This window comes from Hylobates moloch, unplaced genomic scaffold, assembly GCF_009828535.3.
Source record: "Hylobates moloch isolate HMO894 unplaced genomic scaffold, HMol_V3 SCAFFOLD_2, whole genome shotgun sequence".
In the NCBI taxonomy this organism is placed as follows: Eukaryota; Metazoa; Chordata; class Mammalia; order Primates; family Hylobatidae; genus Hylobates; species Hylobates moloch.
The window spans coordinates 160,035,994-160,063,037 of record NW_026652277.1 but is presented as its reverse complement, the minus strand read 5'-3'; the positions used below and the strand labels follow the sequence as shown (position 1 = coordinate 160,063,037).

The 27,044-nt window shown below is 35.0% G+C and overlaps 1 protein-coding gene across 1 annotated transcript in view; it reads right to left on the bottom strand.

Annotated features, from left to right (window-relative positions):
- Positions 1-27,044, bottom strand: part of ADGRG6 (adhesion G protein-coupled receptor G6) — a 142,802-nt gene that overhangs the window by 46,167 nt on the left and 69,591 nt on the right. The window contains exons 5-9 of the mRNA XM_032160483.2: positions 17,088-17,156; positions 14,978-15,061; positions 7,835-7,920; positions 4,583-4,635; positions 3,630-3,692 (exon numbers count right to left, since the gene is read on the bottom strand). Coding sequence (XP_032016374.1) covers positions 3,630-3,692; positions 4,583-4,635; positions 7,835-7,920; positions 14,978-15,061; positions 17,088-17,156 — 355 coding nt within the window. The remainder of the gene's footprint in view (positions 1-3,629; positions 3,693-4,582; positions 4,636-7,834; positions 7,921-14,977; positions 15,062-17,087; positions 17,157-27,044) is intronic.

Below are 27,044 nucleotides of genomic sequence, written 5' to 3'. Positions count from 1 at the left end.
TGTTGTTCATTGGTTGGTTGTCATTTGGTAGGAGAAACAGAATATTTGGATGTAGAGGGATGACCATCACCTGTTGAGACTGAAGAGATTAGCCAAGGTGCTCGCAGACTTTCTCTGCTGCTGTGTAAATTATAATGTTAAAAATATTCCAATATTAATAGATTCTATAGGCTATTGCATGTATAATTCTGTCAAATAACTCCATTTGTTTTCAGAAATATTTTAATATTTAATATTTATAGTAATATATAGTCATATTTAAAGCATAAACACAAGAAAACAGCATTCCTGTGGTTAATTCTACATTTTTTCTTTGTGGCCCCAAATTAACGTTTTTTTTAAAAAAACTATGATTTCAACTGACCATTTGTCTTTTGAAATTACTATTTCTAACTATAAGAAATTAACTATTTATAATTACTAACACTAAAAATGTTACTATTCATGAATGTGGTATAATTTCTTCAGAATAGCAACAAATGATTTTCTATCTCCATGAAGCATTTGCAAGTACTTTGTATTGTAAAAAGTTTCACAAAATAAATACTCAAAACCGACTCTGTGATTGGTCAGCATATTACTTAAGAAGGTTATAGAATGGTTGACCTTGAAGGTCTTTAAAAAGGAAATATCTCTATGGGGAGCAAAGAAATGTATCCCCAAAGCCGTGTTAAAAATTTTTGGTTCTACAATTTAAAGTAATATAATTTTCTGTTCCACCACAATCACAGCTATAGTCAAAAGCAGAAATCAAAACTATTAATTTAACACTGAGGTAAAAGTAAGCAACATCATTTTGTCAGGTAGAGGAGAATTTCTTTTGCTTATATGTGAAAGCTCCAGATTCACAAAAAAATTGTTTCTTCTTCATATTCAGAGGAGAAATGAATAATATAAGACAGATTATTGAGATCAGTTACTGTCTTCATGCCAAAGACAAAGTGGTAGTATTGTTTTTAAACTAGTTATGGAATGTCCAGTGGAGAGGCAGTGACATATTTTATTTATGAAACTATGAATATTAGTAAGTATTAGTTATAGTAGTAATTTATTTGTGGTGTCAAAAAATAAGAAGGAATATGTGAAATATTTGCTATTCAAGGCTAGGTGAAATTAAAGAATAGCTCAAGTTTTCTTTCCTAAATATCTGTGCTAATTTCAAGGAAAAGGTGCTCTATCTTCTCATAATTAACTCTGAAAAGCTCTCTCTAAAATGATCTACTGCTTACCATTCACATACAAGCCATATTTCAGGATGAGGCAAACATAATGAATATAATGATAGCTGTGAACATAAATGTGACTATGATAGCTTAACAATTTTTAAAATGGCCTATGAAAAAGTATCCCTGGATTAAGTCATTGTTTAAAGACAAGCTTCGCCACTCCAGTTGGTGAGAACTTACAGCTAGGAATGTGACCTTTTACTTGTCTTGAATACTGAGAACATAATTAGCCCGAGGTATTGTGGGTGATATTGAATACCCAAACCCAACAAGTCAGGAATAGCCATACATTTTCACAGGTCTTATCTGTGTGTTTTCCTCTCTCATCCTGAAAACTGAAACTATTTTACGGTTCTACAAAGTCACATTCTATCTGTTGTTACCATCAGCCATTCTTTATTTGAAAAAAAAACTCTCTGTGGCTTTGGTTTCCTGTCTGTCTAGGCAATAGAGTATGACAGCATTATCTGAAGCTATGGTCTGTGTTAAGTGATACAATCAAATTGAAAGGAAAAGTTTGTTTAAAAAAACAATGTATGTAAAAGTAGTAGACTGTGGTTTTGACAGAAACTGGGACTATAAAGCCTCACCAGTGAGGGTAAGAGCCATAGAGAATACAAAAAAGAGAGGCAAGAAAGGCTATAAACATAAATATTAAATAATGGCAAGAGTTCATACCAAAAAACCCCTAAATATGTGGATTTTGCTATATACACTGTCTCAGTTCATTCTCCCTATAATTTTCTGTAAAATTACTCATTGCTTTGAAGACCAGGAAACTGAAATCCCATGAATTTAAATGTCCTTCAAGAAGAGTTTCTGAGGTGCTGACATGTACTAACGATGGCTGATTTTAGTATCAACAGGTAGTAGAAGAACCACAGTAAGTATACTAAAAAGTGGATGCTGATTGCCTGAAGAAGGTATACCATTGGCTATATCTACCAAACCCAGGGCTGTCCCAATCACTACACAAAGTGTCCAGCAAAGGGATCCTGATTGCTGCTGGATCCAATACTGAAGATGCAATATGACCTAACAGAAAGGATTGAAAAAAATTATTTGGTTAAACAGTGGAGAAGAGTTCTGTCACCTTCAAGAATACAGTACTGAAATATACTACTGTGTTTTCATATCATAAAGAAAAAATTATAATACCAGAAAATAAAAACAAGTTTCCCTAATCAGATGGCTCAACCCAGTCCATTTAATATGTATACAAAAATGACATCTTTCAATATAACTTTCAAAACATTTGTTTTTCCAGTGTTAAATTGAAAAGAATAAAAAAGCTCTCTGGTCAATTCTCATATGAAATTTTACCTTCTCATAGTAAGAAGGTATCACCTGAAAAGAAGCAAGGTCCATCATCAGGGCTGTATATCCATAAGATTTAATTCAGTCTATTGAGATCCAGCAAGACTTACAGAAACTTTTGCTTCACAACGAATTTTTAAAAAATTCTATGGAGGCCAGATATGACATCTTATGCCTGTACATGTAATCCCAGCACTCTGGGGGGCTGAGACAGGAGGATTACTTGAGGCCAGGAGTTTGAGATGAGCCTGAGCAACATAGCGAGACCCAGTCTCTACAAAAATAGTATTTTAAAAATTAGCCAGGCATGCTAGCACATGTGTGTAGTCCCAGCTACCCAGAAGGCTAAGGCAGGAGGATCATTTGAGTCCAGGAGTTCAAGGCTGCAGTGAGTGACGGTCACACCACTGCACTCCAGCCTGGGTGACAAAGTGAGACTCTGTCTCAAAAAAAAAAAAAAAATCTACAGAGATGCAATACATGACTTGAATAACCTAAATACAACTAAATTTATTCCATTTGGAAGTTTAGGGTTTTTTTCGTTTTGTTTTACAGTACTCTAAACATTTGGTCCTTACATGCCAACTGGTCATATATGCTGGACATATTCATTAAATTACCTGCATGATTAACGCATGATCCTGATATAAATTTTAAAAGGGAGACTTCAGAAAATTAGCTAATAGCTTTAAATGCTGAAAACATTTAGGCATCTATTATCCATATTATTAGATGTTATCATATATAAACACTTTATTTAAAGCTATTTTCTTTGAAGGTACCTTTGCAATTTCAAGTAAGAGGCAACGGGTTATCATAAATAAACTGGAAATACTAAAAATAATAATCCTTCCATTTTAAATGCCCTATTTCTCAATTATTTTTCAATGGATATACATTACTACCCAGTCTGTTATATTACAGTTTTAACTACAAGAAAAAAGTAGTGTACAGTAGTGCTAAAGAAATAACTGTGCTATGTGATTAAGTTTTTCTTTCCTATCTAATTGTTTTCATTTCTCTACCAGATAAAGTGGTGAGCAAGAGAAAGAATGTTACACTCTTTATAAGACTTTGTCCTGTTACCTTGGCTCATTCTCAATGCTTCTCTTGACTTTAATCTTGTCCTCTCCAGCACTCAGGTGAAAACTAAAAACACAAATACATATATTCATTAATCCACCTCACCAACTGCATCATCAACAATAAAATTTGGGGACCTGAAATAAAGAGACAGAATGGGAATTCTAAGCCAATATTTCCAAGTGTGTGTCCTGAGGTTCTAGCTTCTTTCATAAAGCTAGGCAACTGTGTGCTTTTGCTGTTTTGAAGATTCACAATTCATATTATTACACTAAAGAAATTGAGACGTTCTGAAAAAAAAATCTGCTTCAGTTTGTACAATAACATACTTCCTGAACTTATATGACAATTTGACTCCTTTTCTGTGTTACTAAATCTCTTATCTTCACAGAATATATGTTTAGGGGTCATGACATACACTTTAGAAAACTAGTTCAGGTATAGAACTATGAAAACAAGGTACACAGGAGGATATATGGACAATACGAATTGCTGAAGATTAGTGGAGGATTGAAATATAAATACAGTGAAGGATAATTTCGAAAAGTTAGGTTGCAATCAGACTGTCGATGTACGACATTAGATCTGGAAAAAAAAGTGGTCTTGAAATGGGTACACACAACTAGGGGGTGCTCTAAGTGATCCACCAGGGTATAAGAAGAAACTAACAACTTCTATTTATATTTAATTATCCAATTTTAATTTTTGACACATTATAACATGATTTAAAACAAATACGAATTAACTGGAATACATGATCAAAACAGTTTAAAACCGTCGCTGCAGCATGGAGGTTTTTTGTGCAATGAACTAATACACAGTTGTTTTAGAAAGATTATCTATATGGTAGCTATGTGTGTGTATTTGTATGTATATTTTGGTACAATCAGAGAGACAAATAGTAGCATTAAATTAGACACTACTTTTAATTTATCAAATAATTTATTCTGTCTTACCTGATATTAACGACATAAACCGTGTAGTTCCAATTTTGGAAGGTTGAATTGAGCTGGAAAACACAATGGAAAAGGCTGAGTTTTGCTAATACCTTTAAAAAATATCTAATTCAAGTTTCTACCTAAAACATAAGTTGTTACTGAGATAAGACCCTGGGAAAATGCTAAAGAGTTGGAGGAATGAACAGTTAATGGATCATTGTAACAATTAATGGATCACTGTATACCAATAATTTGATAAATGTTATTCCTTTCAATCCTCACAACAACCAATGAAATAGGTATTATTCCCACATACCCCATAGTCTTATATATAAAGAAACTGAGCTTTCACAGATAAGAAATGATTTGCCCAAGATCACCCAAGTAAGCAGTAGCAGATGCTAGATTAGAACCCAAGTCTGCCTGTTTGGAAAACTATCACTTCCTCTCTAGCCCTCGTATTAAAGATTTGCAATAAATACCTTCTCTATTCTTTATTTAACAAACACTGAGGTACACTAAAACATTTTTCTAGTAATTACCATCTCACAATATTAGTAATAAGAAAAATTATAAATTAACAATATAAATTAAAAAAATAAAATAAGTTCAATACTATTGGAACTATGTATTTATTATGTGGATATTTAGCAGTCTTTATGGTCTCAGCATAAGTGTTTTTAATGAAGCAATGGATTCCTCCAATATAAAGAAGCTTCTATGATGCAGTTTCCCACACAATCGCAAAACGAGATTCCCTCACTGACATGAGAGCCTCCTATTTACATACCATCTCCGAAGAGTGATTTAGGCCTTGTTTCATATACACATTTAGCCTTTCTTTTAAGCATTTCTAAAACTGAATGTAAGTTTTAGGGAATCCTGGCAAAAAAAGTGTTAAATTATTTTAAAATTGTAAATAATAATTTGAAACAGGTACACCATTTATATTTTCTCTGTTATCAAGTATCTGCTTTGGTATCTTGCATTTTAAACAAAAACGTCTAGTAAAGTTTAGCTGCAGATGAGAATAAAGCTATGTCGAAAACCATGCATGAAGTAAATATAAATGTAAGCTTATACCTTATCTAGCACAAACTTTCTAGTGAATGCTAATTTTAGATTAATAACATTACCCATTATTTGCACAAATACGCTAACAGTAGCTTATTTGAGAATGAAAATAAAGAATTTTATCTTCTGAAATCATTCTGACTTTAAACAAAAAGAACAACGCTGGAAAGAAAATGGGATACACAGAAAGAATATACTCTTTCTGCAGCCTGCTCTCTCCATTGAGAGGTTAAACATCTCCTAGTGTTTGAATGAGTTACTAATCTCAATGTGGCATTCCCAAAAATCAACAGTAGTATTTTTCTTTTATTTCAACAGAGGATTTCAGCTTTCTCACCAATTTTGTAACAGAGTTAATTACCTACTATTGTTACCTATGGTCAACTTTTTTTTAAAGAGTACTGCCTTTAAAATGAAGACTGTTTTCTTTTTTTTTTCCTTTTTTTAAATTTTTTTTATTATTTTTTTTATTATACTTTAGGTTTTAGGGTACATGTGCACAATGTGCAGGTTTGTTACATATGTATCCATGTGCCATGTTGATTTCCTGCACCCATTAACTCGTCATTTAGCATTAGGTATATCTCCTAATGCTGTCCCTCCCCCCTCCCCCAACCCCACAACAGTCCCCGGAGTGTGATGTTCCCCTTCCTGTGTCCATGAGTTCTCATTGTTCAATTCCCACCTATGAGTGAGAACATGCGGTGTTTGGTTTTTTGTCCTTGCGATAGTTTACTGAGAATGATGTTTTCCAGTTTCATCCATGTCCCTACAAAGGACATGAACTCCTCATTTTTTATGGCTGCATAGTATTCCATGGTGTATATGTGCCACATTTTCTTAATCCAGTCTATCGTTGTTGGACATTTGGGTTGGTTCCAACTCTTTGCTATTGTGAATAGTGCCGCAATAAACATACGTGTGCATGTGTCTTTATAGCAGCATGATTTATAGTCCTTTGGGTATATACCCAGTAATGGGATGGCTGGGTCAAATGGTATTTCTAGTTCTAGATCCCAGACTGTTTTCTATCAGTTATTTTTCAAATATATATAGATGTGTGTGTGTGTGTGTGTGTGTATGTGTGTGTGTGTGTGTGTGTAGCTATCACTTCCTCTCAATGTGTAAACTTTCTTTTGCTACCAAAGACACGTTTATCAAACACCAAATATATATGAAAACCCATTTTTCTTATTTCAGAATGTATAGTGACTCAATTCAAAAAAAATTGTTTGAATTGTAACAGCATTATATATAAAAATAAGTGCAAAGTCTCACAGTATGCTGTAGGTAGGAAATGAAATAACAGAAAAAATAGAAACCTATGGAAAATAAAATTGAGACTGTTATTGTGAAGAAGAAAATGAAAAAATCCATGTGTTGTATTTGTAAGAAAAAGAAGAAAATAAAATGTTAAATTTTTTAAATTGAAAACTACAAAATGTTTATCAATAGGATACTGGTTAAATAAATTACAGCCTAACTGTCCATCAACAGAAGATCTGCTAAATAAACGACTGAACAGCCACATAATGAAATACTATGCATTGCTTTTTCAAAACAAAAAAAACATGAAGTTATCTAATGTTGCAAATCTGGCAACAATAAAAATAAGTACAGTATAGAATGGTATGTAAAGCATACTACTTTTAATGTAAAAAAGAAAGAAAATAAGAATCTATAGTTTAATTTTCTTTCATGTGCACAAAGAAATCTGGAAAAAAGCGGAGAAAACGAACAGTGATTTCCTATTTGCTGTTGGTTATTTGGTTGGTTCCACGCAGATGAGCCACAAGGATGGGTGAAAGACTTTCATAATGCGTCTTTTCATACTTGTTGGTTTTGATCAAACATTCAAACAATTTTTTAAAATAATCTATTTAAAAATATAGCAGAAAATATATGGATCTAATAGGAAATATAGACACCTGTTGCCTCCAAAATCTATTTCCATTTGTGCGATACTTTTCTTATTTAAGACACTGATAGTCTATTAGGCTCAGTTCTTATCCTTTATTCAAATGTACTTCTCTTCCTATGCATAAGGACAACACCTCAATTACATATCTACTCATATATTTCTAATGAATACCATCTGTGTTTCAGTATGATCTGTGGATTCAATTAACCAGTCTTTTCCAGATTCCCAGAAGTTAAAGAATTTTTTAAAAAAAGAAAAGTTACAAGCTCACTTACCCATTCTGCCACCTTGGTCTGTACTTTTACCTCAGGGTGACGAAGGATGTTCTGAATCACTACGGATATTCTATAGATAATTCCATCTGCCCATTGGAAATAGGATTAGTCCATTAATTATATGTTTATAGTTATATAATTATAAAACAATTTAAAGTTATGATCATGTAAGTCTTACATAATCATATAGTTTTATTCATAATCACATAATTTACAATATAAGTTAAAAGAAACACCTTCTACATAGGCAAAAAAAATTCTGAAATATTTTGATGTTAAGCTTATTGACCTTCCTGCATTGTCATAGACTGAATGTTTATGTCCTAAACCCCACTGTGATAGTATTTGGAGGTGAGACTTTTGGGGGGTAAGACTTTTAGGGGGTGGAATTGGTTTCCTTATAAAAGAGGCCCCAGAGAGCTCCCTCATCTTTTCTTCTAGATAAGGTTACAGGGAGAAGACGGCAATCTGTGAAAAAAAAAGGTGGATTCTTACCAGACACCACATATGCTGGCACCTTAATCTTAGACTTTTCCAGCCTCCAAAACTGTGAGAAATAATTTTCTATTGTTCATAAGCCATCTGTCAGTTTATAGTATTTTGTTACAACAGTCCAAATGGATAAGACAGCCATTTACCCTTTAGAACTACATAGTAACCACAAGAAATTATACAATGTGAAATGTCTTGTTTTGTGAGATGCCCCACCCTCTTTCCTTTTCAGAGTGAATTTTGTCTCTTGTTAGCTACCTATCAGGGAGTAAAAGAAGTGGGCAAAATTTAATGTCACATATATTTGGGAGTAATATTGTAGTTCAAAATTCTGATTATATTCTATGCAATTGAGAAAATAAAGGTTTTTCCTATTTTCAAAAAAAAAAAAAAAGCTTATTGACCTTCCAACTTCTTAGAAATAGGTATCAGTTAGCTTACTCTTATTACTAGCATATGTTTCTTCATATTTTTAATTCTATAGATTTCTTATATCTACTGTCTGTAATGTGTTAACTGTTTTCATGTATAATTTGACTTCTTATAACAAGGCATTATGCTTTCTGTGCATTATAAAGAATGATGAAGAGTTTGGGATGTGAAAACTTGAATAAGATCATGTGGAAGAATTAACTTGAAAAAGTGGAACAGGCATACACATACTCACTGCCCTAATTCCTCTCCTTTTCCTCTCTTTCCCCTGCTTAATAAAACACTTCTATTAAACTATTAGGCTGCATTTCACCAGACTTTTCATCAAAATTTCTTAAATATGCTCATTTATACCAAAGTAGAGGAAAAAAATAAACAATATTTGCAGGTAGAATTTTCATTGGACTAAATCACTTTAAAAAGAAAATAAAAAGAAAATCTTATTGTAAAGAAGATTCTGCTTTTTGGGTGGGGGGAAATCTTTAAAGTAAACTGATTTTTTAAAATAAAAATCAAACTCACCAGCAAGCATTTGCTAAATAGCTGTAAATGGGTGCTTTAGTCAAAGTAGCTAGTGAGAAAAATACCCTTTTAAATTATGGTAGGTTATAGAGAGAAGAAAATTTTTTGAGTCTCCTTTGTTGATCATCTTTCTTCATGCTTATGTTTAGGTAAGTCTTAAGTAAGATAGGCACACAACATATAGAAATACATAATTATAGCAATGTTGAAGAAAACAGTAAACATTGTGGGGAGGCAGTAGAAAAAAAAAATGTAAAAGTTTGCCTCCGGGAATTTCCAAATCCACCAAAATGCAAATTCCAGTCCCACTACCAAAGGAATGTCTTTCCATTAAGAATCAGAGTCTTGTGCTAAATAACATAAATTGCTGCCCCTGGATGTAGTAATATAAATATATAAAACTGGCACAAGTCCAAGCACAGGTGAGTTTAATTTATGCAGACTATTTCAACTTCTAAAATTCTTTGAGTATTTTAATGATCTTGACTTTTATATTCCTTTAAAAAATGTTCTGAATGAAAAATATTTGGAGGAACATATAAAACAAATAATAATTCATATAAAGATAACTTTTACACTGTAGATCTCATCATATAAAATCACAGATGTTCTGAATGATTGGGAGGAAATTCAAAATTGCAACAGTCAAAGAGTTATTTCAGGATCCTGATAATATTCTGTGACTATACAGAAGGTTCCCTACTTATAGTTCAAGATCATTCAACTTTACGATGATGGGAAAACAACAGGCATTCAGTAGAAACTGTACTTCTAGTACCCATATGACCATTTCACTTTCCACTTTAAGTTCAGCATTCAATAAAGTACATGAGATAGTCAACATTTTATTATCAAATAGACTCTGTGTTAGATGATTTTGCCCAGCTGTAGGCTAAGGTAAGTGTTCTGAACGTGTTTAAGGTGGGTTCAGCAAGCTATGATGTTCAGCAAGTTGGGTGTATTAAATGTATTTTTGACTTTTGATGTTTTCCAGCATTTTCAACTTAACAATGGGTTTATAGGAATGCAAACCCCATCGTAAGTGGAGGAGCATCTGTATTATCAATGCTAGCAGGGTATCTGAAAAGCCACCACTAGATGGAAACCTAAAGCATGCTTTTGTTATAAGAGTAGTATTTGTTCCCTCTAAGGAAAATATTGCAAAATTCTAAAAATCATTGACATTTCTGAATTTTTAAGAAAGCATCCAAATATTTAAGATGTTTTCTTTAAACATTGTTTCCTGCCCCAGTCCACTTGTTATACTTATTTAAAATTTTTGAATAGTGCAGTCAACAAGTAACCATGAGAAAAGTCCAAGAGTGAACTGTCAAAGCAACATAACAAAATATGCCCACTGAAAGGCTGATGAGAAGGGTTTTGGACTACAGCAAAATAATTGGCTTCAACATTGCCATTGGAGAAAATGCATAATTAAGACACACTTATGCAGGATTTTCCATGTTACCATAGCAGTAAAGTTGTCTTCTCTTACAAATGTTAACAACACTCATGGTGTTTTAAAAGCTATTCACAAATCTTCATGTGTTCCAGAGACTTCAAAATATGTATATACTATCCTAATAATGACATCCAGGCCCAAAGAATTCATTATAGACATTAATTGGGGAAAAATGATTTAAGAATATATCCATTTTCCATTTAGATACTTCTTTCAGCATGTAGAACTTCAAGCAGAAATCACTGCCTGCCATTACCAATGTGGTACCAAAACAATATTATTTTTTGTAGGTCTCTCTCCAATTAATCTTTCCCTTTTTTATCTTCTTACACTTTTTTCAGAGTTTCTTGGAGAATACAGAAATGACACTGCTCTATCTATGCTATATTCAAGGACGTAAAATACAGGTTTGAAATGATAGGCCTAAATACATATTTGAAAAAATAGATGTTAAAATATAAACCAAACGCTAATCTAGACACCTGGTTATTTCTTTGAACTAGTGATGAGGCAACTCTATTATGACAGTGGCATTTACAATAGGACTGGCATCCTGCAGCTCCTACATACACAATTTCTTTAAGATATATGTCATAAAAAGCTAGAGTAATGGATCCATTCAAATGATCTTTGAAGGAATTTGTTATTTAAATAGCTAAATGTATGTGAGAAACTGGAAGCAGTGTTACAATCTGTACTTACTTGTAAACTAGGTTTTTAGAACAATACAGACTAATGGAGTTAATTCCTTACTTGGGTTGCTTGTGACAACCTCACAAAAGCTTACTATTCAGTAGCACTAGTGATGTTTGAAGCAGAGAAGATATGATTTGGAATGGAATAATAATTAGTCCAAGAGCTTTTCTTGGGAATGTAATGGAAAACATAAAAAAGGTCATTATTTGTGGGAATCCCCAGATTATCCATATCTTGAAATATCTGTTTGTGAAAAGTAGCTTTAAAGACTTTCTTAGTGTACACAGCAGGTCCTCAAGTAACATCATTTCATTCAACAGAGCTTCATTACAAAGTTGATGAGAAGAGTCAAGGCCTGGCCAGGTCCCCTGTCTGCATAGGGTCTGCATGTTCTCCCCTTGTCTGCATGGGGTTTCTCCAGGTCTTCCAGTGTCTTCCCACATCCCAAAGCTGTGTACCTTGGATTCACTGGCCTGACTACATGGTCCCAGTGTGAGTGGGTGTGGGTGTGTGTGTGTGTGTGTGAGTGTGCCCTGCCATGGGATGGAGTCCTGGGCAGGACTAGTTCCTGCCTGCCGCCCTGAGTTGCCTGGATGGCTCTAGCCACCCGCTACCCTGAACTGGATGGAACAAGCAGGTTGGAAAGTCAATGAATGAATGGCTACAAATTATTGTAAAACAAAACCTCATGAAGTATAAGATAATCATATAAATGCACGACAATAAATGATACAGTATGAAAGCACTCGGCAGACCCCCACATTGGTGACTGTTTTGGAACTGCTTGGTGGCAGGAGGTGCTCCTCACAATTTTCACTGTGCAAACATTTGTTTCTTGATTTAACCCATCACCGCCACTAAGACTGCAGTCACTCACTGGCTCACCCAAAACTGGGCAATCAATTATCTTACTTGTTTTCACTAATGTTTCTTAAATGTATGTACAGCTCATATTAACTACAATGTTTAATATTAGAAAATATTAGAAGTGTTTCAGTCTTTATTTGGAAGTTTGATGATGTTTCTGTGACCAGAAATATGCTGTAGGAACTTAACTCTTGTTTATATCAATCAGCCAATGGTAAGATTGGTTTCATTACATGTTACTTTACTCAAAGTCACAATTTCCAAGAACCTATCAATGACATTAATGAGGACTTAGTGTAATTTGAGGTATCAGATAAAAGTCCTACTGCAAACAACAAAAATAGCTTTACACAGAAAAACAGGAACATTTCACAAAAGCCAGGAAAACAAATTCTATTGATATACTGTGATAAATATATCTGATTATCAAGCAAACTCAATCCCTCTCCTCTCCTCACAATGCAATATTGTTATTGATTAACTCAGTAAAATTCTGATAGCCAAGAGTTAAAAGGACTGGACAAATTAGATGATAGATTTGACAGTTGTGCCAATCTTTCTTATAGTAAATAAAATAGGATTCTCTAATATATCAGAATGTAAGCCTGAGAATGTTTACTCTCTGTTTCCCAAAGAATAAGAAATTGTTAATATTATATCAATGATGATAATCCAGGACATGACATTAAATAGCATTTATTCATAAGGTGAAAAAGTAATTCTCTTTTCAATTATTTCAAATTTACATCAAAGAAAATTTACATCAAAGAAAAAAATCTTAATATAGTCTGTCTCTAATACTTTGTTAGTCTTCCTTTTTAAAAAGATAATGAAGGCTTCAGGCCCTAGGACGTGAGAAGGCAATAGGATACAGGGAGAATTTTAAAACATTGTTTACATTATATTTATATTCACTTTTTACATCTGTGTTATAACAAGTAGGACTGGTTTCACTTTACAATCGTGAAATAGATTTACCGAAGTAAACACAAATGTTTACGTTAAAAAGTGAGTCAATTTAGGAAAAAAATCATATTAAATAGTATAGGTGGTTCAGAGACATGGTAAAAATTGTTAAGATGGTACACAAATTTGAGTACACAATTTTGAGAATATTTCTGTCATATAATGACCTGAATATTTTTAAACGCTAAGATGACATTTTGATTAAGAATTATCTGGATTAGATTTTTTTCATTAATGTGGCCAAGACAGACCATTTTAACTGATTCTAACATCTGCTTGCTTTGTTAAAACTCTAATGAAGGTTATGACGCAGAGAGAGATGGCCTAAACAAAGCTTTCTTCAAGAATGTCAGAAATGACATGATTGAGTGAATACAGCTCCACTACACCAAGTCAAGGACTCTGAAGCACCGTATAAATGTTCTTGGGCAGTAGAGGATGTGTCAATCCTGGAGGGAGAATACCACAGAGGCTCTTTGTATGTTCATACAAAGAGTGAAATACTTAGTTAGAATTATAATATTTCCATCTACTGGCTAGCGTCCATGTGAAATATGCACTGGAAATTTCAGCTGCTGTTGCTTTCTTGGGGGTTGCTGGAATTTTTGCTCCGTCATAAATCTCCTTGGTGTAACTACCAGAATAACCATAAACACTCCCTGAATCAATGTCTTTATAACCCTAATGAAATTTATATCTACATTTCATGTAAAATATTCCATAGTTCCAATTTAAATATCCTACAGAGGAAATTGATGTAACCTCTGAAGCCAAGAAAAAAATGAACTATGTGGGTTTCTTTTCTCAGGGTTTTGGGTCCCTGGTGATATATTACAGATGTCTTGGCCTCATAAGCTAAATGATTGGAGTTTAGAAAATTCCTTTGTTTCTAATGCTTCATATTTGAGAATATTACTGTATTCAAAGCAATGGTGTGGTCACCTGATTGGAATTTCTCTTTTATTAGAAGAAACTGAAATTGCTCACTCACTGTGAATTACCAAAAGGCCATGTATGTCGTTCATCTGGAACAGGTTAAAGAATTCTACTCACCTGACTTTTCCTCTGTTTATTTCTTACCGTACACTGCTGTATTAGCAAATTATAAATAATAGAAAAGTATATTTGGAGAAAAAAAGCAAGAAGTATTTGAACTGACTTTAACTGTCATTCAAAAATTGATTTGTTTTAGTTGATATATAATCACATTCTATTATTCTTCAGCAAATAAAAACAGAAAGCAAAGTATTACTATGGAAATTGATTTAAATGTCACAAATATATGAACATAAAGTTCACTTAAGTGAGAAATTAAATTATTAAAATTACTTCGTTTTTTGAAATTTATAAAATCCTTTAAAACTTGTTTCCTGCAGAAAATAATCTGATAAAATACTATCGAAATGCGTTTTTCTCTGATCTCTATTATGATGCACATTAATGCCTTCTAATTAAATGCCTTTCCCCTAAAACTTCCTTTGAAAAAAATTTTGGCTAAAAGCGCAAAAGAGGAGTACTGGAAACGTACTCATTCCACTGGTCATAAGAATGAGGAACTCAACAGAGTTAAGTGATCTTTATTAATTTTACTAGTCTTGTAAACCTACAAACGTATCAATTGACTCCAATTAACAGAAATTTTGTTGGAATAATACATATTTTTTATGTTAGACATACTAAAAATATAAAAGGTAATGATTTCTTACCATTCCTTTGTTTATCGATTCTGTTAGTAACAGGCATGTTAGTGGTGACAGTGGGTGGTGCAGTACTAGGAGAGTTTACAGTAGCTGGTAATAAAGATGAGAAAGATGTAATTTTGCAAAGAGCACATGACAGTTAATTTGGATAAGCAATCTATAATTAATGCATTAAAATATATAGGGGAAGAATGGAAACCATTTTGAAATACAAAAGACTCCAAGGTTGCAATGTATAAAATGAAGCAATGCTTTCTATGGCACATTAAGAATCAGTACACACGGCCTTTGATGCTATAATACACAAGGGTCTGGAGCAAGCACAAAGTGATGAGAGAAAGGACATTTTGATTCTAGATTCTAGACCTAGATCTCCATTAACAAGCTGGCAATCACAGAGTAAAACACTAAACCCTTCTAGAACTTGGTTTCCTGAGTCTGTCAAAAGAAAAAGTTATAGAAAGCAGCCTGTACGAATCTGCAGCTGGAAAGTTATCTAAACTAAGTTTGCCTAATACACTGAGACTAGAGAAAATCTCAGAAGAAAAATGTACTTCTTCTTAAGATGAATGTAAAGAAAAAGACAAATGAAATGCATAGACTAAGTTAATCATTTAAAGATTCCAACAAGTTTACTAAACATTGATAGATAAAAAGTATTTCACAGGGCAAGCTTTATAAGGGAGACATTTTCAAAGTATTATGTCAGATGTCCCAGGTGAGAAGACTTTTAAAAATAAAAATAACTTTTTTTTAAACTTCAGATGAACTAAACAGAATTACAGATTTTTTTATTTCATGTAACAATTTGAAAACTACACGGAGATCATGGAAAAAAAAAACTACTTGATGTCTTAATTTCCATAGGGTGTTGATTAATAATAACATCAAAGAAATAATGTCTCCAAAAGGAAAACAAAGATAATAATGAGTTACCCCACCCCACCTCCTGCCTGCCCTACTCTCACACTGGAACCATAGACGAGAGCTTAGGTTTTTATTTCTTCAATCTCACTTCTAACCCCTGTCACTTTTGTGCTATGATCTTCTTAATAAGAGATCCAGCTTTTACAAAAGGCATGGCTGTGATTCTTAATGTGGTACATAGAACATGCTACTTCATTACAGAAGTATTTAATAGAATAAATAGATGAAAAGGGTCATGGATAATTAGGAAGAGCAACGATAAAATAAAGCAAAATATTTTTTTTTTTTTTTTTTTTGAGACGGAGTCTCGCTCTGTCGCCCAGGCTGGAGTGCAGTGGCGCAATCTCGGCTCACTGCAAGCTCCGCCTCCCGGGTTCACGCCATTCTCCTGCCTCAGCCTCTCCGAGTAGCTGGGACTACAGGCGCCCGCCAACACGCCCGGCTAATTTTTTTTGTAGTTTTAGTAGAGACGGGGTTTCACCGTGGTCTTGATCTCCTGACCTCGTGATCCACCCGCCTCGGCCTCCCAAAGTGCTGGGATTACAAGCGTGAGCCACCGCGCCCGGCCAATATTTTTATTATTTTAAAACTTGTATAACTTTAATTATGTATTATTTAGCATGCAGCTATTTAGTACATAACATATAACTGAAATACTGACCATGATATATTAAGCATCATAATAATTAATACAGTTACATTAACATTAGTTCACTATAACCATTTTAATTTTAAGATTTAAGTTATCTTGTCATCATAAATTGCCTTATGGCCTTATCTTAAAGTTAACTGAATAGTCAAATTAATTTCCCTCTTTATTTTATAGATATGAATACTTCAAAGTATTGTACCACTGTATTTATGCTGGACTTTTTGAAAGTCCAGTATATTCTTGAGAAGACATGGGGGAAAAATGAAACCAATCCATATTTAATAGGATATAAATTCACATTTTTAAAATTCAGAGCTTTGTGGAATTGTGGTTACCCATGGTGTGAATGCATTCTTTCTCCACGCCGTACGTACTGTGCACCCACACAACTAAAACACATGCAGAAATTCTTCTGTTTTGCTGTTTTCTGGCTTTCCAAGTGAAAATTCAGATACAAATCAAAACAATGACAACTACATTATCCAAAATTGCAAGTAGAAAGCAAAGAGATTCCAGAGCACGGTGTGGGCTCCCTACCTTGACAGAGGGTCCCCAGGTCTGCACAGCTGGCCAGTTCTGCTGCCGGGAGCGGGATCAGGTAGGAACCTTGATCAACACAAAGAGAATATGTAAGTTTGACTTATGATTTAGTGATATTATCCAGAAAAATCATATGGTTGATGTAATAGAAGCAGCCCTAGAAGAGTCCACCAGTAATTCTTTGACATCAAGAAAGTCTCTTTAGGTCACTGTGACTTAATTTTCTCAAATGTAAAACCAAAGTATTGAAATTGTCATCAAAATCTTTAACTCAACTTATCAGTCATCACACATGAAAAGAAAAGCAGTGCCACTGCCCCTTAAAGTTTGTGCAAAAAGTTCAGGGCTTTTTTGTATAATAAATTTTAAGAGTTTGGGTGGGAATTCATACAAATAAATAATACAAACAACAAGAATAAGTTTCAAAAGTGAAGTTAGATATTATGAATTACCCATAAAATGCAGTTTTGGTTCATACATCCTAGCATATGCTATTTGTAATTCCAGAAATATGTTTCTGTGACTTCAATTCAGTCTCTGTGTCTTTTTATTTCAAGCTTTTACTAACTCATCCTCAGCAGGAAACGAGTTTTGAGCTGATTTTTTAGTAGAAGTAGATTTTCATTGTTGCACTAAATCTCCCTCTGACAATTAACAGACTTTTTCCAACAGCTTGAGTCTGAGAAAAATTGGCTAAGCTTATAACAAAGCATATTGTATCACAAACATACAAAAATACAAATATATATGTATATGTGTGTATACACATACATATATATACACACATATATCATATGCACGATATATTTAATTTCAAGGGACATTTATATAATAGTGATTTTATTCTAATAAACATTTCAAAACTTTCCTGTGGGAATGTGAGGGCACAGCTCGTGCATGAGCTAACAAAAGATACGTAACTAGGTAAATAGTATGCATAAGCAGAAAATAACCTAACAGTTTAACAGTCTCTCCAGAGGCATGGTTTCTTCATCCTTGATACCTCAGGGCACTTGGCCCAAGGAAGGAATCATGATACCTCAGAAAGGCCTGATCTTACAGGCAGGCTATGACATGACACTGACTGGCAAGAAGCTCTTGTCACAGACCTTTACACATTCATTCAACAAACATTTACTTATTGCCTACATTATGTGAGGTACAGAGGCCAGAATGATGCTTTAAGCTAAGTCGCTGCTCTCAGGGAGGCATGAAAGGGAGATGGCATCACAGTTCTAAGTGCTATTAGGGAAGTGCTCCGAAGGTAGCAGTGGCCCAAAGGAGGATGTGACAACAGCTTGGTAAGAAAAGTGAACAGAAAATCCATTTCAAAGAAGAAGGCCCATGAGGCACAGGAGGCTGTGAGAGAGCCAGGTGTAAGAGAGTAGAGATGGGTATTTTACTGGCAGACAGAATTTCTAAAACAAATACCAAGGAGGCACTGAAATGGTCTGTGCACCCAAGTCACTGGGCATTGCTAAAGTAAAAACTGATAAGGATGATCAGATACACAAACAATGGATAGCTGCTGTAAGGCTTTGGAAAATATCAACACCATGAGCACTAGAACCCTCTTTTTTCCAGTGGTTAATCCCACACACTGGAACCCTGAGTGGTGAGCACTCAAGGTTGTAAACCAAAAATGAATTTCTAGGGCCCCCCACAACCATCTAAATGGACTCCTCTTCTTGGCCAAGGTCCCTCCAGAGTTAACCTGAAAATCGAGTTGCCATGATGGAAGAGAGGGTTGGACATGCCTCATTACACCCCTTCAGCATTAACATCAACACAGACCCTAAGTCTGATATGAAACATTTACAATCTATCCTCTGTGAAGCCTGTTACCTGAAGGCTTCATCTGCATGACAAAATCTTGGTATCTACAATCCTTTATTTAACCCAGACATTCCTTTCTACTGATAATAACTCAATCGTCAATCAGAAAAATTTTAAATCTACCTATGACCTGGAAGCCCTCTCCCTACTACTTCGAGTTGTCCCACCCTTCTCCAGATTGAGCCAATGTAAATCTTACATGTATTGGTTGATGTATTGTGTCCCTAAAACATATAAAAGCAAGCTGTACCCTGACCATCTTGGGCACATGTCATCAGGACCCCCTGAGGCTGTGTCACGGGTGTGTCCTTAACTTCGGAAAAATAAACTTTCTAAACTAATTGAAACCTGTCTGAGATATTTTGGGTTCACGAGGTGAACTAACATTGTGAACTCCTTTTTTTTGAGACGGAGTCTCGCTCTGTCGCCCAGGCTGGAGTGCAGTGGTGCGATCTCGGCTCACTGCAAACTCTGCCTCCCGGGTTCCCGCCATTCTCCTGCCTCAGCCTCCTGAGTAGCTGGGACTACAAGCGCCCGCCACCACGCCCAGCTGATTTTTTGTATTTTTAGTAGAGACAGGGTTTCACCGTGTTAGCCAGGATGGTCTCCATCTCCTGACTTCGTGATCCGCCTGCCTCAGCCTCCCAAAGTGCTGGGATTACAGGCGTGAGCCACCGCGCCTGGCCTGCGAACTCTTTCTTAAAGGCAGTGAGGGAAAATAAGGAGGAGGTAGGCAAGTAAACTATATTTCATTTGAAAACAATCATTTAGATTCTACAACCAACAGAAGGGAAACAGAAGCAGGACTACTACTAATAATTCAGCCTTGATATCATAAGTAATAAGGATCGACAGAAAGAGATAGATACAGATACAAGAAATTTAAAGACAGAATGCGTAACATTTAGCAACTAATTAAAGACAGAGGAAAAAAGGAAGAATAGAGGACGTTTTGCTAATTTCCAACTTGAAAAACTGGTACATATAAAAGGAGATGGGAAATAATAGAAGACGAGCAGACTTAGGTGGGGTAGGGTAAACACTAAGTCCAGAAACAGAAACTGAGGTGCTTGTGTGACACCTAGACGCAAAAGTGTTTTTGTAAGAGGTGTAGCCAGGAAATCAGAAGCTATACAGTGTTTGGGATCACTGGAGATAGACTGTAGATTTCAGAAGGAAACAGGATGGAACCACAGATATTTCTATATTTAAGCATCAGATATAAGAAAAAGAGCTACAGACTTACAAAGGTAAAAACAGCTTTTACAGAGGTGGTTTTACATAATTTAAGATAAGAAAGTTTAATGCAGGGTATGGCAATATCAAGAATACCAGAAAGGCCAAGAATGATAAAGAATGAGAAGACCTTTAACTTTGACTTGGGATTTTGGTAGTACCTCTATAGAAAATAGTTTGAGTTGTGTGGGAATGATGAAATCTAGACTGCCAAGGTCTGACGAGTGAATGCAAGAAGAGGAAGCTTGGCTGTGAAAGGAAGCAGAGAGAGGAAGGGGGAGTTTTAAACATTGAAAACTTAAGCAAATGCACGATGAAAAAAGAACATTCGAGGAGGCAGAAGTTAAGGCAGGACTGAGGTGGAATTTTGTCTTGAATGCTTTTTGCCCATTATTCCCTTGCATCACATTTACTTTATGCCCACTTTTTGTAGGACCTCCCTTTTGTAGGTACTTATATTTTGTAAGGGACTTCCGCAAACTAAAAAGCCTTTAAAGTTCAGAGACTAATGAAATCTCAGCCTCTGTAGCATGCAACAGAGGAGACCCTGGAGGGAGTTCCTGTGGTTCTCATATTACACACAATGTTGGCAGTCAAGGGCTTCTTAGGCCACTTCTGGCACTGATACAGTATCTCTGGAAGACAAAGGGAGATAAGGGCTCAGTGTTGTGGGAAAGCAGTTTTTAGGCAAACTACATTCCCACTAGTATGTTAAAGAGCTTAGAGGTAAAAATAAGAAAAGAAAATCAGAAGAGCTATGATTTAGAGCAAGATATTTAACAATTTTCTTGAACATTTCATCAGTTTCATTGCACAGTAACAAGTGTAAATTTCAATATGAAGCATTCTTTTATGGGAAACTGCAACATTTACTTCTCAGTATTTTAGTTAGCTGTTCCTTCTGGGGAACTTCTGGTTTAGCAAATTGACATTGCTTTAAATACTCAATAAACACTATTTTAATATGACCCAATATAACAATAAAAAACAAACTGGAATATTTTTAAGTAAAAATGATATAAATACAAGTGACTAATTTAATTAAAAGGAAATTAAATTGATAAATGAAAACTTGCATTACAACACACCAAAATAAACAAATACATGAAATATCAAAAGTGTATACAAACTTTATTTCTACCCAGTTCCATTTTCAGCATATCTGCATAAAAAGTCAATATCACAATCAGTTTTCTTTGGCTGATGGATTTACACATCAGGAGGTTGTTAAGGAAGAACAAACAATCCACTCTCCTGGATAATGATACGTTTTATCATCAACCAATTGGTTTTAGAATATGATCTGTATGTGTTCACTCATTTTCGAGGCTACCAGAAAGGTGTTTTCAGGTGTTTACTTAATATTAATGAGAAAGCCAAATGTCTAGGCAGATAAAAAGGGGCCCCCGGAGAATCTCCCACCCACCTCACAAGTGTTTACATCAGATGCTTTTGTGCAGATGAGGAAACCTCCCCAGGCCTTGCCTGAGCCTGCCCACAGCGGACTGGAGCCCGACTTGCGCACTGTGGGAGGTGGGTGGAGTTCCGGGGAATTCATGCCTTATGCAGGGGAGGAGCCTGCTCTCTCCAGCTCCTGTGGGGACCTGGGAATCAATCAGTGAGGTGGAGGGCCTGTTAGCAGGCCTCCATCTCACTTTGCTGAGCTTTTTGTTGTTGTTTTTGTTTTGTTTTTCCTTTTTGCCCAATAAAGTCCTGCTCTACTCACCCCTCAATGTGTTCGCGTGCCTAAATTCCTAGTTGTGTGACAAGAACCTGGGTTCTAGCTGAACTAAGAAGCAAAGTTCTACAACATTAACAGCAAAATTTAGAGCCAAGTTTTCTTGAAAAAAATGTAATCACTGGTAACAGGCAGTTGAGGAAAAGCTCTAAAGCTGTTAATCCTTCTCCTCTGTTGTTCTTTCCAAATTATGCTACTGAAAGGAGTCACTATATATTAATATTTACACAAATTGTGGTAAAAAAGGCTGATGTGTAGCCCACTGCTCCTCTCATGCCTACTTAATAATACTCCAAATAACTGAGGAGCAAATCCTCACAATAAGTTGCAATAATAGAAAAATAAAAACAGTAATTCATTTCATTTTTTTCTTTGCAGTTGTTACTAAGATGAATTTTTCAACTTTTCATAAATAAATATATTTAAAGTGAAATTTAGTCATTTATGTTCATAAAGAGTTTGGGCATCCTCAAAGTATAAAGTCCTTTGTAAAGATAAAGTGATTTTATCTTAATTTTATTATTTAAAAATGATTTAGTAATCTAAAAATATTACATTCAATCATTTGTTAGAAGTGCAAGGGAGGAGCCAATAATGAATTTAAGTTTTATAGCTATGAAGAACAGAACTGTAATGATTATGAAATGGTAAAAATTCAAGAGTTGATGAAACCTTAGCAAACTCTGTAAAAAATCCTAGAGAGGGAAACAAAAGTAAGTACAAATCCAGAAATTTCAGAAAAGAATAACAATAAAGTATTTATGAAGTGTGTCTTATCTCTACATCCACAGTAGCTAACCAATGGAAGTGCCTAATAAATGCTTGTTAAAATAGATGTAATTTGTTTGAACTTAGACTATTCATTGCATTATACTGTACCACTCCCTCAGGAAAGAGTAGTAATCAGTAAAATAAATAAAACTTGTAGAGAAGGCACTGTCTGTTCTTTGTGAAAATTGACGGACATTAGCCAGTATCTAAACTTGAATCATTACACAGGAAAATAAATACTTGCACCTATAATCAAAGAGTCCACTAAAAATTTATCTATCCATAAGGGTCATAAAACTGAATGTGTTTAATAAAATTGTTCTAAGAAAAATGAAGATGCTATAAAACGAAGAAGATTTACTGCTAAATAAAGTATTTCGTTTTTAAAAGGATTGACAGGTTTAACCATGTTTTTAAAAATCTGCTGAAAATTTCCTAATTAAGGTACATTTCCCAAATATTTTTTAGAAAAGTATAGGAAAACAAAGTCATATTCTAAAATTGTTAGAGTATTTATTAATAATATATCAATTTTATTAAGGCTAGGATGTTTAATATGTGAAAAAAATGACAGGACATTTTAATGTTGAATTGAGTCAGTTCAATTCTACTATGTTACTTTCATATTAAAATTTATTTACCAATATACCTTTGCAAAATCTAATTATTTTTCCATCACAAATTAATCCTGAAATAAAAGCTCATACTTAGCAGACATTGTCCATTCAATGGAATGTTAGAAATAAATTTCTATTCTCCCATTGGTTACTGTACTGATTAGTTTGTTGGAAATTATAACCATAAACAGCAAGATGCTTTCATTTTCTGGAAAAAAAAATGAAAGGTTAAAATGTTAACAGGGTACACTTATCAAAGATTTGCTTAGCTAACAAGCCTTGATATAATCTCTGTTTACAGGTATTTCCTGTCAGTTAATGAGTGACTTGGGCTCTTCAACTCCCAAAGCTGATGATTAAGCAGCAGGAAATTCCCTCTCCCATCATTTCTCCTGAAACACAGTCCAGGACATCTGAATGTCTGGAATGTGAGTGTTTAACGTCATCTTGGAATGGCAAGAAGATCACTATAAAAGTTAAAAAGACTCAAATATATTGACTCCGTAAGTTCACGCTACCCTTTTGACAAAATTACTTTGAAAACTTATAGATGACTAAGGTACATGAGTATGTATTTGATGCACTCCGATAATCTTAAGGCTTGGGAAAGGTGTCTCAGGGACAGAGTTTAAGAAATTATGAGAACTGCATGATCTTACTTAAATGTGGGAACTAAAAAGGTTGAACTCATAAAAGCAAAGAATAGAAGAGTGGTTTTCAAGGGCACGGGTGGACGGGGCACAGGAGTTGAGAATGTATGGGTCAAAGGATGGAAAATTTCAGTTAGACTGGAGAAATGCATTCAAGAAATCTATTGTACAACATGACTATTGTTAATAACAATGATTGTATACTTGAAAATTGCTGAGAGATTTTAAATGTTCTGTCTACAAGTAAAATAAGTACATGAGATAACAATGAAAGTTAATTAGCTCAAATTAGCCATTCCACAATGTATACCTATATTAAAACATGTTGTATACCATAGACACACATCGTTTTTATCAATCAATTAAAATAATTTAAAATAATTTTTTAAATGAGTATTCCCAGACCTAAACACTAGACAAGGAGACAGGAGACACGTGTTGGAGCCCACCAACTGCCTCTGCCACTTTTTTTGTCTAAGCTTCAGTTTCCTGGCCTGTATAAAAGGAGTGGCATAAATCAGCATTCCCATTTAAAAGCCTATCAGGGCCAGATGGCAATCTAAAGACAAAAAGGAGGCCAGAGTGGGAAGAATAAGGGGTTGCTAAGGACTGAAGTAAACTGGGAAGCCCCTTTGAAAGCAGCAGCCACCATTTAGCTCCAGCTGTGTCAGCCATGCAACTATAGTAGCCTAGTGTATTCTGTTTACCAGAAAAATCCAAAACTTCATTTTTATGTGAAATCTAATAGTTTAATATCAGAAATAATTCATCAGTTAAAAGCACTGTGTGAAACAAATGTAAATGAACAGGAACAAATAAATGCTACCACCACCACCCATGTCTTAGGGCTAAACTAGCCTGTGGGTGATTGGTTTGTTTTCCCTGGCTGAGGAGCTCTAACAGGTCTTTTCTAGTGCTGTTCAAAGTATGTGGTTCAGCAAAGTGGACTCTTATAGTTCTTTAGACTAGTTTCAGGGGTTGGCAAATGTTCTCCTAAAGGGCTAGATTGTAAACATTTTAGGATGGCGGACTATACTGTATTGATCACAATCAATTAACACAGCCATTGTAGCACAGAGGCAGAGAAAGACAATATATAAACTAATGGGCATGGCTGTGTTTCAATGAAACTTTATTTATAAGAACAAGGGAGCTTAGTCCCAGCTACTCAGAAGGCTGAGATCAGAAGATTGCTTTAGCCCAGGAGTTTAAGGCCAGTCTGGGCAACATAGTAAGACCCCAAACAAAAAAAAAGAAAAACAAGTATTAAAAAAAATGTGTGCTGGGTACAATCCCTCATGCCTGTAATCCCACCACTTTGGGAGGCTGAGGAGGGAGGATCACATGGGGCCAGGAGTTCAAGACCAGCCTTGACAACACGGTGAGACCTCATCTCTACAATAAATTTTTTAAAAAATTAGCTGGGCATGGTGGTGCACACCTGATGTCCTACCTACTCAGGAGAGCTGAAGTAGGAGGATGACTTGAGCCCAGAAGTTCAAGGTTATAGTGATCTCTGATGGCGTCACTATAGTCCACCCTGGGGGACAGAGTGAAACCCTGTCTCTAAACAAACAAGTTAACAAAAATGCATGGCCTGTTACAGGCCCTCCTAATTTGTCAACTCTGGTCTAGAAATATTCTTAGAGAAGCTTAGGAATCCCTGTAAAACTGAATCATACTTTTTCACAGTTAGGTATCCAGGAAGTATTGTGGGAAACAAATATTGTTTGTTTGAAACAAATATGTTAACACACTACAAACCTAGTGTTTTCTCACAGAATGCACTGCTGGCCAGAGAGATGGCTCTTGGACCTTCATACTTCTCCCCTGGGCAAGAATGAGCTTGCCTATCCTGGTGCTAAATCTCATATCTAATCCTGTTTATGATGAATGACAGTCTAATTTATACTGGTTAGAAGAGCACAGCTCTAATACCAAACTTTCCAAGTTCCAATCCTGGCTTGGCCACTTACTAATTAAGTGACCCTGGAAAAGTTAGTTAATCTCCATGTGCCTCAGCTTCCTTATTTGCAAAATAGGGTCAATTACAGAACCCGTAACATGGGATCTATGGTGTAGGTAGTCAATCAATATGTGTTAAGTGCTTAAAATGACATTTAGTACAAAATGTGTGTTCAATTTAAATATAATTTAAGTATTAGCAATTATTAACATAGCCATATTTGTTTTGGTTGCTGACATCTTCAAAATATTGTCCCATAAAAAGGCAAATATTAGAATGGTCTATATTATGACTTTTTAATAATGTCCCCGTATATGGTGAAAAGAGACCCCCGAATTAAAGACAGTCACCCAGAATGTAGGAAGCACACCATTCCCTCTCCTTATTCTTCACTGTCCCATAGCAAACATACACACCTGACTTTCTCAATTTCTTCTCTGATAAAAGACTTCTCAAGGAGTCCCTGAAGGTCCTTTCTAGCTATCCTAACACTGAGAGAAGATCTTAGGGAACACCACCAGCTCTTATAAAGCTCTGCAGTTCCCTTGTGGAACAGGGTTGTGTTTATCTACTTTCCAACATCCTGCAAGGAAATATCTTTCAAATGACATCACTTCATAGCCTTTCCACCACCTGTAGGAGTGCCATGGACCACACGAACAGGTGGGTAACAGGAGTTCTCAGGCCAGAAGAGCAGGCATGAGTCTGAGAAATTGGGGGGTGGCCTTGAGTCATCAAAAGGGTGCTACTTTGCTCAAAGTGTGGGAACAAATTCCCAGTAAACTTCCTTCCAAAGTCATATACAAATTACTTTTGAATACTAGGCTCCTTCTTCTTCTTTTTAATTGAGAGTTATGTCTGTGACTAAAATGTATATATTATCACTGCCTTAGATTTAGTCATACGACATTTAAAGTTGATAATGAAACTTCTACTTTTTGTGTTTGAATCAGTCCTATAATAAAATAAAGGCTTCCAGAATTAACTTTTGTAAATGGAGAATATTAGGAGGAGATCCATTTTAATACAATTTTTATCACACAGAATTATTTCTCAAAATATTCTGCATTTAGCTACTTCCAATAATAGCACATTTACAGTCTCATAAAGAACCAGAGAGAGCACAGTACTTGAAACAAA